The 15,660-nt window shown below is 44.2% G+C and overlaps 1 protein-coding gene across 3 annotated transcripts in view; it reads right to left on the minus strand.

Annotated features, from left to right (window-relative positions):
• ebf1a (EBF transcription factor 1a) overlaps positions 1 to 15,660 on the minus strand; it is an 85,271-nt gene that overhangs the window by 19,798 nt on the left and 49,813 nt on the right. For all 3 annotated transcript variants that reach the window (XM_036126900.1, XM_036126899.1, XM_036126901.1), the window contains exons 10-11: positions 13,691 to 13,817; positions 2,442 to 2,530 (exon numbers count right to left, since the gene is read on the minus strand). In XM_036126900.1, coding sequence (XP_035982793.1) covers positions 2,442 to 2,530; positions 13,691 to 13,817 — 216 coding nt within the window. The remainder of the gene's footprint in view (positions 1 to 2,441; positions 2,531 to 13,690; positions 13,818 to 15,660) is intronic.

A 15,660-nucleotide genomic window follows, 5' to 3' on the forward strand; every position in this document is an offset into this window, starting at 1 on the left:
TTATAACGCTACCTGTACAGAATCCAGTTTAGATGACAACATCTGAAGCAACACCTCACCTACTTGGTTTTACTTGAATGATTTTGCCTACTGGTTAGAAGGACTCGCCAGTCTTATCGCATAGAAGTGAATAAAAAAGAAAAGGACGAAAAAGGACAAACTGTTTTAGACAAGTGCAACACATGGGAAGCTGTTGTTCAAAAGTTGGCATTTTTTTCAAGCGATGATGAAACCTCCACGTTGCGGCACTTCAAATGCCTCAGGGAGCTGCCCCCTCAGAGCAGCATCAACACCACGGACGTAGACGGATACATCCGAAGATTCAAGACAGAATTCACAAGGGCAACCTTTGGAACTTTTCAGGTGTATGGAGCAATATTTTCTTTTCTGAACAAACGAGGAAGCTTTAATGACCAGCTGGATTTGTTTCTCTTTAACTGTGGTAGGATACAGATGACATGGAAATGCAGCTGACTGAACCAAAGTGGGGGACAACGTTTGCAGAATTTCGAAAGCAACATGAGTCTAAAGCTGTACACTGCAAAAAGGGAACTAAAAATAAGTACATTTTTCTTTAAATTAGTATATTTGTCCTTGATTTGAGCAGGCAACTTTAAATGATCTGCCAATGGAATAAGATGTTTGCACTTTAAACAGGAACAACTCATCTCCATCATCTCATTTGTAGTGCAGTATATCTACTTATCTTATTTTAGGGGTCAAAATACTCATTCCATTGGCAGATAATCTTATTTACCTGCTCAAATTAAGGGCAAATACATTATTTAAAGAAAATTTTACTTAATTTTAGTTCCCTTTTTGCAGTGTACATGATCATGAAGCTTGCATTCACAATTTCCGCATCCCTCCCAGACACGTTTTACTGTCTCAATGAACATTACACAATATCAAGCTCTACATATCTGTAATAGCAGACTTTCGTTTGTGCTCATGGCCTGCCCTAGTCGTCTGACTGCTGGACACTCAGAGACCTGTGTGCTCCTCAGAGTTACACAGTGTGGTCCCCAGACAACAGAACAAAGCAGGGGCATGAGTCCCTGTGTTAACATACACATCAAGTTTTTTAATAGCAAATAGAATTTACTGTTCTATGGTTCTGTTCCATTGTTATTGTGGTGGTCTTGTTATAGATTAAAAAAAAGTCTGTTTTGAACATCTGCACTGTGCCAACATCTGTCTATAAGTATAGTTCTAAGTCGTATTCTGTGATGTATAACTGCTGGTACACAATCTTAAATAAATGTATTGTTATTGCTAAGGTTAATATGATAACAATAACCTAGGAGGGAATTTGGAATGGAACTCACCAATCAGAAAGTTGACCCCTCAGCTAAATCATTATATTGTAGTCCGTGGTGTAAGTTTGGGGTTGACATCCAGATGAAAAGCAAACCCTCGTCCAGTTGCAAGTCTTTTGCAGCTACAGGTTTTCCCCAGGATTGCCCTGTATTTATCTACATTCTCCTCCCCAGCGTTTGTCACCATGGTGTATGTCCTTGTTGAAGAAAGTCCTCTTCACAGCGTGACGCTGCCACCACCATGTTCCACAGCAGGGATGTGTTCAGGGTGACGTACAGTTATAGTTTTCTGCCAAGCATTGTCTTCTGCATGTAGGTCAAACAGTTTGATTGTGATCTTAATGCTAGCTCCAATGTACCTTCTTCCACATGTCTGCTGTGCCTCATGCATAGAAATGGAGCAAACAGCACATATGACTTCCTTTGGCTTTTTCCATTAATACATTTGTGTGGTGCAGGATTTTTCCACAAACAGCCTTTGTTGTACCATACTCTTTCCATTTTTCATGATGGATCCATCCATCCATCCATCCATCCATCCATCCATCCATCCATCCATCCATCCATCCATCCATCCATCCATCCATCCATCCATCCATCCATCCATCCATCCATCCATCCATCCATCCATCCATCCATCCATCCATCCATCCATCCAGCTGGAGCTGATCTCTGATGGTAATTGGTTGAGAGATGATGTAAACCCTAAACGCTCAGGACAAACAACCATGCATAGACACAATCACTCCAAAGGACAATTTATAGAGACCAATTAACCTAACAGTCATATTTTTACTTTGTGAGGGAGCTCAAATTGTGGAAGAACATGCAACTCTTTCCAAGCACTTCCTTTTTTAAAGCAACAATGCCACTTCAAGGGGTAAAAATATTTTAAAGGGACCACATCATGCCTACGTGAATTCATTCCTGCATGCCCAACTGTCTCTAAGGCACACACGCTGTGCATGAGGTCAAGCTGCCCTTCACCGTTTCTATGAAACTGAAGAAGTTTTCGATACATCTCGTTTCTTCCAGTTATACCAAGCCAAGTTCCTCAGGAATCGTTTCAATGGGTAAATCAGAAAAGCACAGAAACATGAGAGGAGTGGAGAGGCACCGTACCTTGGGTAATCTCTCCTGGTCTCCAGGGTGTCTGGGGATGACCTTCTGTAATCTCTGGAAGCCGTAGTCTATTGTTGGCTCGTTTAGCGCTAAAACAAAAGACAAAAGCCAACCTTTAATGCAATGACTCCTTATAACATAGAGAAACACACGTTTAACCAAGAAACACGGCAGGACATGTCACCGACACCTGACTTAATCAAGCGTGAACATGAAGCCAAACATCGGGGCAAATGTAGGTATTCTCTACTGGGTCTTGTGTGTGTCTTTGTTAGCCTGTGATGTAATGAATCTCTTTCTGTCTCCCGCTTTGGTGGTTAGTAAAAAGACTGTCAGGAATCATGTGGGGGTGAATATATTTGTGTGCGTGACCGTGTGTGTGTGTGTGTGTATGTGTGAGTCTTGTGGTCTTGCGTTGATCAGCAACTAATATAAGCAATTATAGAGCTTGGTTCCAATATAACAAAGGCTTGATTGCTCCGGGGAACAAGCTAAACACACACAGTCACGTGCACACACAGACACACACACACACACACACACACACACACACACACACACACACAAACACGCACGTGTAGAGTGAGCTCATCCTGGCAGCAGGGAGAAAGCACTCTATCTGCATGCTGTGGTCGTGCAACTGTAATTGAATATGAGAAGATTTACCATGAATATTTAAACATTAGAATAAATACAATGAAGATCTGAGGCTTACAGTACAAACACTTCAGAGGAGGACGGTTGGATAAGTGCTCTCTCCACATAATTCATTCCTAATGTACTGTTTCTGCCTTTCTCTCTGTCTCCTCTGTTTTTGAACCCTCTCTCCTCTCTTCTGAGCTGCCTGGGAAGTCAACATGAGGTCTTGACTACTTTTTCAGGGGAGCAAGCCCTTTAAGGTTGCTGCATCTCCCCGCAGAGTTTCCAGTCGCCTGGGTACATTTTGGGCTCACATTTGTGCCAGGAGACAAAGAAAAGAAAACTGTTATTCGCTGGGAATCGCCTCCGTGCGTTTGTCCCGTCCGTCTGTTTTCCCTGTGGGTCGCAGCTTGGATGTTTCCTTAGGGCTGATATCTCGCTTGCCTCACATCTGAGCAGCCAGGCTGACTAGGCGGCCCCCAAGAAAAAAAAAAAAAAAAAAAAAAAGGCTCCCAGAGGGTATGAATACAAGCTGTCCTGCTGAACCTCTAGTGATTTCACCATTTCTTCACTTCTGTGCACACACACACACACACACACACACACACACACACACACACACACACAGACACACTTGAACCATAGACAGGAGCAAGAGTAGGTGATGCTCTCCTTTGGCAACACAAACATATTTGGACAGCTCTCCCTGTGGACTGCTCCTAGTAATCCATAAGACTGAATGAAAGGAAAGGTGAATAGCTAGAAGCAAAGACGCCAGAGGGAAGGAAAGAGTAAAAGTCCTGGTGCCAGGGGCAGGCTCAACTTCCCAAGAAGGACGCACATTAGATGCTGGATGTTCCACGGATAAGACAAGACACAATGACACGATCGCACGCAACAAGAACAGCGTGAATTATTGCCAGGGACAAACAATTTGACATTACTTCCCCCATTGTGTGATCTCTGCAAAGCCTAAAGGAGGATTTGCCCTGGATTAGGGCCCGCCAGAGTTTGTTCCGGTAACTTTCTCTGTTTCGTCTCAAAGGCTTTTGTTTTCGTGATGAATTTTTTTTTTATCAGTTCTGCTCAATGTGCCAAATGAGCCTCGGGTGAACAATAGCATAAAAACCCTAGGACATACAGGATACCCCTATTACAAATAAAGACACACTTTTGGTAATTGAGAGAGGAAGCGATTTTGTCTTTGCTCGTTTTCAAGGGCCATAAACCAGAGGAGGTGCATATTAACTGCATCTCTTTAGGGATAATTTTTTACTTTTTATGCCATCTACATAAATTAGAATATCATAAAAAGGTTTATTTGGGGGGGAATTCAACTCATAAGGTGAAACCCTTACATTGATTTATTGCGCTGAAAGCGATACAGTTCAAGCAATTTCTTCTGTTAGTTTGGATGATTATAGCTTAGAGGTAATGGAAACCCTAAATTTTATTTCTCAGAATATTTGAATATTACACAAGATAATTAAAAAGGATTATAATACATTGATTTCATGTTATACACAATCATCGCAAAAAACTGCTGACTTGACAGTTGTCCAGCAGGCAGTCGCAGGCACCATCCACAAAGTGGGAAAGCCATTAAGGGGTATTGCTGAAAAGCTAGCTTAAATGCTTAATGTTATGAAAAAAATACCATTTGAAAAAAAAAAAGATCACTTAGAATTAATTTGGAATGATGGTTTGTATTTTTACTCCTTTTTAGAATTTGCAAATGCCTTTACATTTATGTCTGTCTGATTTGATAATTGTGTTAAAATTTGTTTATAATTAAATAGTTACTCGATACCTGAGGAGCCTTTACCCAGATACTTTTCTTTTACTCTGAATTGACTCACGTTTGTTTGCATGAGTGCGTTTTACTTCTACTTAAGTACAAATACAAAGATCTAGTGCTACTCTTACTTGAGTATATATTTTGGCTACTCTAGCCACTTCTGGCTTTATCTAAACATATTAATTCATTAAATGTTTAAATGTTGGGTAGAAATAAATAGTGTGTTAGGACTTGGCAGTACCAATACCTGGTAAAATGAGATCATAGAACATAAAATACACCAGATTCAACTAAATAAATATGCGCTAAGGCTGTTATTAAAGCTGGGTTTCCTTAACACCTCAGCAGTGCCACAGGTCTGGAAATGTACCAAGTACCGCACCTACATACTGTACTGTAAATGGACATAGTTCAGTAAACCAAAATTTTTGTATAAATAAATCCATTATTTTTATGTAATCATCTACTTTTCTGAGAAAAGTTAATCTTGGGTCTTCATTTTCATTCCGATTCATTCATGACTATAATTCTTAATCGGAAATATTAATAGAAATAAACACTTGAAATACATCACCTGTGTGTAATGAATCTACTTCAATTGAACCAATGCTGCACTAAAAGTCTTAAATGACAAAGTGCTATTGATGAAAATAAGTAGTGTGTGGCTGCTCTTTTTTTTTTTTTTTTTTTTTTGCCCTGGCTTAATCATTTGATTTGGTGGACCACTGTATTTTGCTGGACAGGCTAAGCAACTCACGGTTTCCTGAGAGCTGATTGTTTTGGTTTAAAAGTTACTTTTCTTGTCAGCTACATTCAGTGAGGATTCAGGGTTTACTTTCTGACTCCCCTGCCCTTATCTAAATGTATTTCAAAAAGGTCCACACTGGGTCCAACACTATTTAATATCTATCTTGATATTGCTCAGGGAGCATTCCTTTTCATATACATCTATATGCTGATGACACTGTTATCTATACTTGTATTTTCTCTTTTTGTATTGAGTTACGTTCTTTGTAGTGTCAATAATTTCCTAAGTGCTTTATCTAGTCTTCATTTATTTATCTTTTAGAAACGAACCAATCCAAATTAATTGTCTTGAATTGGAATCTGTTAAAGGTTGAGTGTCCTTTTAAAATTATACGCTAGGCATCTGTCTTAACAGCACACCCTGTTTGGAAACCTACAGTAACGTCTTGCTCAGGAAGATGATATACTAAATTGGGTTTCTTTACTACAACAAGCCTTTATAAACACATTCTGCCAAATCACTTCTGGGTGCAATGACAATCCTTTAATTTTTTTGACCATGCCAATGTCTACAAGCTTTTAAACATCTCCTTCACAAACATGACGTTATTTCAATCATTTCAATCATGCTGCCACCAGTTTTGTGACTGGGTTTCCAATTATTTCTTACCATCATCACCTGTATTTCCCAGGGAACTGGCCCTCACTACCTTTTCACAGAAAAAAAACCTTGAATATATTTTTAAGAAAGAACACTCCTTCATATGTACAGTAATGAGCTAAAATCCATTACGGTATTCGAGGTTTAAGTTCTTGCACTTTAATTATTGTACTGTTCCTCAAAGCTTGCATCTTGTTTGGTCACTCTTCATTTTAATTTTCTGCTGTAATTGACTGAAATCATATGCAAACAACCCCTTAAGCTCAGATCATTCATTCCCCCCACATTCTTTTATTTTTTTTCAACATACAATCACCCCAGAACACTGCACTTGCTTTTAGCTACTTTACTTTAATGCATGACTGTATTTGCAGTGTACTTTAGCCTTTTTCTAGTGTTTTATTGTGTAAAATTGTTCTCTCTGTTGTTGTTGCTCTTTTGTTGTACGGGAGGGTGTAATATAGTTTTTATGTATATCCCTTTTATGCTGCCTCTTGGCTGGGTCTTTGATGTTAATGAGAATTGGTTCTCAATCGATCCACTTGGAAAAAAAAAATAAAAGCTTACCTTTTGTTTTGAACGACTGAAATTAATTAACTTTTCAATGCTATTCTTACAGAGATGCACCTGTGCCTATCCTTGTTCAATATCTTACATTTCACACCGTGACTTAGGGCTAGAAAAAAAAAACAAAAACAAAAAAAAAAAAACACTCCCCTGCCTGAAAAAAGGAGTGGTGGGCCTCTCTACTCTGGGATTCAAAGCTCCACTCTCCTATACAGGTATATTTATAATCCTTAGCTGTCGCTCTCCAGAAGAGCAAATCAAAGCCAGTAAAACATAACTGCCATAAATAAATGAATAGATGAGCAACAGCCCTGGACTGGAGGGATTCACCTAGCAATCACCCACATCAGATCAGATCAATGCTCATGGAAATTTCATGAAGCCTAGAATCCACATCGCTTCATATTTCACTATAATAACCCACAGAGCCGCAGGGGGAGTGTGTACGAAGAGGTGAGGGGGGGTAGGAAGGGAAGGAGAAAAGGCTGGTGTGTGTGGGGGGGGTGGGGGTAAGGGGGGGGGGGCGTGTTGAGGGTGAATGTATGGTGCGTAAGGAGAAGGTGGGAGGATAATTGAGAAATCGGAACAGTGGAGTTGTCGTGGAAACAGAGAAGTCAGAGTCCGGTTGCCCTGTCTCCTCCTCGGCTGGTGTCGCAGCGCCGTGTGTGTGCGGGGAGGTGAGTGGGCAGGGTAGTTGCAGGGTTAGGTAATTGGCTCTGAGGCTTGATGTTAACACCTTAACAGGCCCTCAGACAGCGGGGTAAGGAGCTGATCATATCACAACCGTCTGTTTCTCCCTCTCTCTCTCCCTCCTCCACTCCCCCTTTCGTTCCCTGTCCTTCCCTCCCCTCTGCAGTCTCCCGTGCTCAGGTGTGATCTCATAAGCGCTGCTTGGCGATCGATGCCGCCAGTGGCAGGGGGTTCAATAGCCCTGAATTACGGCTTCATTTCTGCCCCCCCATCCCCTCCCTTTCCCTCCTTTTCCTCCTCCTTTTCCTCCTCCTCACACAGATGAGAGCTGCCCACTAATACCCCCCTTCTCCCACACACACACACACACACATACACTCACACCCACCCACACCCCCACCTACTACTCACAATCCAGATCAATACCTTACAATCTAATTTTTATCCATTTTTCCATAAACCCTGAGATTGCGTTTATTTGCAGAATCCGACAAGCTAAATAAAGCATCGCTTGAACATGTCAGGGAGACTAATGCATGGCTGGAAATTCATACAGAGAAAACAGATGAGTGGAGCTTTTCGCTCCTAAAGGAAGGGAGAGGCTGAGCCCGACACAGAGCGGGGTGGTGGTGGTGGCGGTGGCGGTGGGGGAGAAGGTGGGAAAAGATGGAGATTCTACAAATCAATGGAGGTGAGGACGCTGCTAGAACGTAAGCCCTAATTATCTGTTGCAAAAAGTGCATGTCGACAGTTAACAATACCTGACAGCTAGGAGCCTCACAGGGAGAATGCAAATTGAAAAAAAAAAAATCTAGATAGAAACTGTGCGCTTGAATTAAGACACAAGAAAAAAAAAAAAAAGAAAAAAAAAACCCTGTAAGGAACCGTTCCCTCTGGTGAAGGCTGCTCATTTTCAGCAGGGTATAAAATAATCTACATCCAAATTCATTTACATCATCATCATCATGGAGCAGATGTTCCTGTAATAAGAAGGCAGCATGCTAAAGAGGGAAGACAAGCCACATGGTGCAGAAAATTAATCTCAATCTCAAATAGAGGTGTGAATTTCCCTGCATTTAGGACTGGGAAGGTATGCGGCTTCCTCAGCTGGCGTCTCCCCCTCCACCCCACCCCACCCCACCCAGCAGCTGTAAGACCGGGCCAGTTTAATCAACAGCAGGCATCCGCCCAGGCTCAATAAAAGGGAGCATTCACAAATAGGAGCAGGACAAGTAATTGACCACCTCATGGTCGAACCCGGCTTTTATTGCCAGATGACACCGCGCTGCATCCCTGCATCGTCAATGTGCTCGTACGCTACTGTCGGGGGCGTCGCAAGTTTATATGTGGATGTGTTTATCTGTGGGATGTTGGCTTTAACTATGCATAAAAAAAAAAAAAGAAATCCTGCAGATCTGCAAATGAAAAAGTTGCACCGAATTAAACCGACCTTTCCTCGGTTCGACTGCGAAGCGAGACGTTTTCGTTGCAGTGCTTCGCAAAAGTATTCCTACCCCCTTGGACATTTGGCCGTGTTATGATCACAAATGCGGAATACTACGTGGTACACAGCAGGAGGTAGAGCCAGGTTGCAAATGAGAGGAGAGATTCACACAGTAAAAAAGCAAAAAGAGAAAGGAGAAAGTCCAGCATTCATTTGTATTCAGGCCCCTTTACTCTGAAAACCCTAAATAAAACCCAGTGTAACTAATTTTGGCCTGCATGTAAAATACTGTTAATACACCATGCAGTGTTATGCTGCGAGGGAGCTTTTCTTCAGCAGGTAAAAGGAAGCTGGTCACACCTCCGCCTCAGACTTGGATCCGAGGCAGAGAGTTCGGCTTTCAAGAGGAACCCAACCCGAACTCACAGAGTTACAACGGAAGGCACGAGATTAAAGCATTTTTTATGAGCTAGTGTGGCCCAGTCAAAGCTGGCAGTCTCTGGCAAGATGTGAACATTGCTCTTCACGGAGTCTCTATAGCCAATCTGTTCAAGAGGTTTTATGAAGAAAAAACGGGTAATAAATTCCACCCCTAGATGCACAAAACCGGCAGAGACAGACCCCCCTGAAAAACTTGGGTCTACAAAGCATTTAAACCCCTTTGATTTTCAATTCATAAAAAAGTTCACCAGTAGGCACTACTTTGTGTTGGTCTGTCACATAAAATCCCAATAAGCACATTGACGTTAGCGCTTGCAACGAGGCAAAAACGCGAAGAGAGTTCAAGGACGAGGAATCCTCTTGCAAGGCACAGGGATCTAGCAGATTTTCAGACTTCTGAGAGCGTCCTCATGCTTGCATCACCGCTCTTTGACATCACCTGTGTTCCCCCCGCAGAATATGCAAGCTTTAAAATGACAGGCGACTGACTGACTGACTGACTGAGCTTCCTCCACTCCCGAGAACTAATTTAGAGCACGGAGGCAGAGGCTCCGACGGGAGACGGAGAAGGATGTCAGCGGCAGCCGGTTGAAATTCTCCTCTTGACTTTTTGTCTTCTCTCCTCGCGCCGTCCCTGCTTCCTCCTGGCTGCGGCTGACTGATGTTTCCACCCCACCTAATCTGCACTCATTGCCGAAAAACCACCCCTAATGTTTGTGCGTGCGTGTGCGTGATGTGCCTCGCCATCAGCCCCTAATGTGAGCCAGCAGAGCCTTTTAATATCAGCAGAAGCTGTGGCGGAAGCAGCACACGGACAAGGTTGCATACTGAGGAGGGAGGGGGATTGCCTTTTCAACGACACCGGTGATTCATCAACTCCCCCCAATCCCAGGCCGGTATTCCAGCCCCGCACACGAGAAGGCGCGCGCACGGGCGCGGGTCCTGCTGCTGGAGCATTATCACTTTATAGAGCAGGGAGGAAAGAAAAGGGAGACCTTCCCTGATGAATGTTGCAACGACCCAGTAAAGAGGTGATACACAAGCCAACATGGAGATGCGTCTGTACCCGGAGGAGGAGGAGGTGGAGGGAGGGAGGGAGGGCGGGGGGCAAGCAATGACCTGATAATAAGAGCGGGGGATTAGGGAGAGCTCTCAGCCCCAGAGGTGGGTAAGGCAGAGGGCAGCGAGTGGAACAGAAGAGGGATAAAGGGATAAAACGACAGAGGAAGAGCAGGGATTGAAAAAAAAAAAAAAAAACACAACGCCACAACAGTCTTTTATTCTTATCAGCGGATGGCTTAATTGCCTTTGATGATTCTAATTGGAGCTTTTGGAAGTCTAATGGCGGATAAGTCCTCAGAGACGGCAGGAGACACATTACTGTAAAAGCTTCTCGGCGGATCTCCCCCGCACCCAAAACTTCCCCGCTCGTCCTGTCTATCCACAGCAAAGGCCCGGCTTCGTTATTTATTCCTTATACTTTTCATTTGGTGTCCAGCTGGCGGCGGCCGCGTCCCGGAGTATCAATAATCGTGCGGCGAAAGGTGCGCAGGAGAGAAAACTAAAAACACAAAGAAAGGGGTTATGAGGGGAGTGTTTGCAAAGCAGCAGTAGCAGCAGTATTGGGTATGTGTTGACTTAATTAGGTCTGTGAGCTGCTCGCTTTCCTCTCCTCAGCAGAAGTTGATTAGCAATGCCAGCTGTCCCCAATGTAATTCAGAGCGTGCGTGTGCGCGTGTGTGTGCGTGCGCGTGTAATATACGAGTGCGTGCGAGTCTGATACTGCTGGGCCGTGTTGATGTGTGTTTATGTGTGTGCTGTAGCAGCCAGCTGCCACACGGCGCTGCCAATCCTCTATGATTAGTACCCACTGGCAACTGGGCTCAAACCGGTGCCAAACAGACCCAGGAGGGTAACATAGCCCACGGTGATCCTCCTCTTTCTCGTCTACTACTCCTTTCCTCTTCCCTCGCACCAAGTTGTTGTTTCGCTCGCCCCGCCGTCCCTCTGCGGCATCTGTTCCCGGTGCTAAACAAGGCCGGGTTCCTTCTCCCTCGCTCGCGGGAAGCCGACCAAGAAAAGCCGGGCGAAAGGTACAGAGGAGCCAGCGAGGGTACTCAGCAGTGGCTGAGAGGGAGTGTGAGAAAAAGTGGGGCCGGGATCTGTGCCTCGCCGCGCGGTTGACTGTGCCCTCGTGAAGATGTTGGTGCTTGGCAAGCAGCTTTGTGGCGCCTGTGCTCAGCGGCCAGCAGATAACCTTGCAGCCTCTCACCTGTTGAGATTCCTCTGCGCACCTCAGCAAAGGGCCAAGAGGATGGTGAGAGTGGGGGAAAAAATGAAAGAAAAGGTGGAAGAAAATGACAAATTCACTCAGCGATGCTACTTTTGAACAAGTGAATGTGACACTGCGAGAGAGTGGAGAGCTGAGAAGCAATACAGAAATGAGTGATTCAGAGACGAACCAAGGAAATCTACCGACATTTTGTTTGATTTGCTCTGAACTGTGACCGGCCGGTCGATCCTTGCGTCCCGTGAATGCAGCATATGTGCCGGGCTCCACTTCTAGCAACACTCTTTGATGTGGATGCCGTTACAGAGGGAGGACTTTTTCAGTATGACTGAGCTTTTTCAAAGGAGGTCAGTGGAAGTACAGAAATTTGAGAAGCTCTTTTTTTGACAGGAAGCTGCGTTTTCTAGCCTGCCGTTCATTCAGGCTGCAAGAAAGTGAGAGAGAGCAAGACTCTCAGCAGAGAAGAGGAAGGCCGGACGTTGTACAGCGAAGTACATCCTTGCGAGCTTTCCGCCGCTGTTGGTCAGAAAGCGAACAGGGTTTGTAAACATTTTACGGTCTATTGTAAATGTCAGCGAAGGAAAGGATCTACATTTTCCAGGAAATAAACATTGTGGCTGCTTTTCTTTTCTTTTTTTTTTTTAGTAATGCTGCCCATGCGAACGGCACTAATCCCCAATATAAAATGCTAAAGACAGTTTAAAATGTCAACTCCATAACTCCTTTGTCTTTGATCGAAACCAGTAAACCCTTTTTTTTTTTATGACGGCAGCTATTTCACACACATAACCTCGTCTCCACTCTTGATTTACGGGAGGAAGAAAGGAAAAATAAAAACCTTTTGAATGCCGCCGTAATATGTTCTTATTGTGTAATTCTTGAGGACGAGTGAGGATCGGCCAAAACTGGTACGGAAGGCTTTAAAAAGAAACGGAGATGGGAGATTGGCCACCAGATTATGGCCCTAAAAGCGCACATAGGCTCTCCTACATGCGCTCCCTGTATACGCACACAGCTCTACGTGTTTTGCAGACTGTGGGGGCGTTGGGCCGCTCTGGCATGGCAAAGGCTGCACACCCATCTGCCCCCTTTGGATGTAATGCCGTTACTTTCCAGCACACGTGTGTCTGCCTGGAGTGCATATGTGCAAAGACAGGAGAGCGTCCAACGGCAGCCCTTACCGTAAATCCACACAAAGCAGCTATAGTTTGTGACTGATGGCCGTGGATAGTGTTTCTGCGCTGTAATTAGGACACGATATGTAGAAAAATTGCTCAGTGACTCGCACGCTCTCTCGCTCAGTTATGATTTTGTCAGATGTTGGCAATTCCAGTTGGGGCTTAGTGCCTAAGTCCATCAGCGGTGGAGATTACAGACAGATTTATGTGATTCGCAGGCTCCCTGGAGGACCTGCGGCCTCGCACTGGTTAATCACCGCTTCACATTCGCTCTTTCGACCATTCTCTCACCGCTCCGCTCCGTCTTTACTGTAAAACCCGAGCTATTCGCACCCCTGCCGACAAAAGTAAACTCGCTCGCCGCGTGAAACCTCCACCTTTTTTGGACTGAATCCCCGCCTTTGACGGGGGTTAATTCTCCGTAATCCCACTAATCAAAAGGTTAAACCTCCCCCCCCCCCTCTGACCTTTGCTTGCTTCATAAAAGAAGGGAAATTCCTTTTTTCGTCAGGTCAGCAGGCTTTTCCACTGACTTATCGAGTCGTGTTATTGAACTTCGAATTGTCTAGCACGCACGTTTCTCCGCCGGCGGTGAAGGCGCGTGAAATGTACAACCTCGAACATTTTCAGCAGATGCAGCAAAAGAAGCGCGTGTATATTGTGGGGACACCGTCTATCCGATTACGGCTTTGTTTCTCCACCGTAAGTTAAATCACGCATGCAGGGTGGAGCGGAGGGCCGCGTTGTTGCACCGCAGGCTGGTGTGACTGGTGTTAGTGCTTCTTCGCCGGTACCTGTGTAGATGAAGCGTCCAGGTGTGCCTTTGCAGAACTGTTTGGATTTGTAGGATAGCGTGACTTCCACCACCCCCGGGATGTGCCTGGGCGGGGTCTGCACGCGGATGGCGTGGGGCGTGATCAACTGCGGGGAGGCAGAAGGGAGGCGGGTTAATGAAATGAAACTTCATATCTTACCAGGCGCTCCTGGGAGTACTCTTGCGTCATCTGAGCCCCTCTTGTTTCGCAGCTTTGACTCTGCCCCCCCACACTGTATAATAAGCCTGAAAATGATGCGTTAGCGCCAAAGCCCTCAGGTGGCCTCGTAGCCCGAGGCAATGTCACTGTGAGGCTCGGGATGGTTATCGGCGCTGACACGGGGCTATGTAATCAGGATTCAAAAGCCGTTATCTTGTTTATGAATAAAACACACTCTCCCCCGCTCGCACCTATTGAACGGCGTTAGCAGGAGCAAAACACGCTCGTCTCCGCCGCGCCCTGTCAGCCCGAGCCACCTCGCCGCCGTTCGGCCGCGTGAAAGCGCCAAAAAGGCTCGCTTAGCGCGGCTTTGCGCTGTGCGCGTTCTGAAGAGTCTTTGAAGGAAACGGCATCGTGACAAAACACGGATGAGGCCTCACTGAGAGCTGGTTTTCTGCTGCGAGCTAGCACTCCAAAAGCTAGAAGCGCTCAAAAGCTATCAGTGCCGCTGCCAGCACTTTAAGCATGCGGATGCATGTGTGTGCGTTGCTCTTAACTGTCCCTTTCATTCCTCACTTAGCTAGGCTTTCATTCCACCATTGTCTGCCCCCCCCCCCACCCCACCCCACCCCCTCCCTCCTCTTCCTCCTCGCTCACCCCTCAGCGAGACAATATAGGAGCTTTTTATAGAATGATTTCTTTACTAAAGAGAAAGCTGTTTCGCGGCGCCGCCTTGCTGACCTTCAGTTTTTACACATACACTGCATTTACATTTTAGTCATGTGGCAGATGCTCTTTACAAAGGGATCCGTCCTGTACCGCGTGAGCGCACACATTTCGAAGAAAGTGGTTTCAAACGCAGCTTAACGACTGACAGGTAAGGAAGGAGGTGAAGAGAGAGCTGCGCAGATTGCACAGGCTGCTGCTGCTGCTGCTCGGCTCGTGGAACGGATGGGAAAAGTATCCACAGGCTGAAGCCATTCGTTCCTTTAATGACTTTTTAATCATTTCGTTTGTGTTTCTTGATTTATTCAAGCTGGGCTAAGTTATATACAAAAATGACTAATTTCAAGACTCGAGGAGAAAAGAAAAGGATTTCTGTGTTTATTTTTCTCCTGCGGAGTCAGTGACTGTTATAATCAAAGGGTTCATTTTAATCTGAGTGAAGTTGCATTAACAAAACTAATGCATGTAAGGTCAGCGATTGCAGCAAATACAGAACCCTTTATTTGAATGTGAAATTTTAGTTCACATTCAAATAAAGTGTTCTGCAATATCTACAAAAAAGGATCAACTTTATGCTTAAAAGTTCAACCTTAGTTGCTACAATATTCCAAATTATGTTATTACTACCTATGGACCGTTTCCTGGCAGAATTTCATAATCACATTGGATTGAGGAGGGGAAAAAGCTACAAATTGTTTTCAATATTGAATAGCAGCGGTTTGCATGATAAACTAATTCACTCGCAAGTTTCTTGTTTTGAAATTGGAATAATGTCTAATGAAAAAGAGGAAAAAATATTTTTTTTAGGAATTGATTACTAAAACATGAATAAAACAATAATCAAAAAACTTTTATTCTGGTAAAAAGAAATATCATCTAAATCTCTCAGAGGAGGAAAGTGAAATCAGAATGTCATAACTAATACTAATTGTTAATTAAAATAATTGTCACACTTCATGTCGTTTTAAAGCATTAATTTTTCTCCCTCAATTTATATATATCTATATATATATATATATATATATATATATATATATATATATATATAAGCTATTTCTGGGAGG

The sequence above is a fragment of the Fundulus heteroclitus genome, chromosome 23 (assembly GCF_011125445.2).
Source record: "Fundulus heteroclitus isolate FHET01 chromosome 23, MU-UCD_Fhet_4.1, whole genome shotgun sequence".
In the NCBI taxonomy this organism is placed as follows: domain Eukaryota; kingdom Metazoa; phylum Chordata; class Actinopteri; order Cyprinodontiformes; family Fundulidae; genus Fundulus; species Fundulus heteroclitus.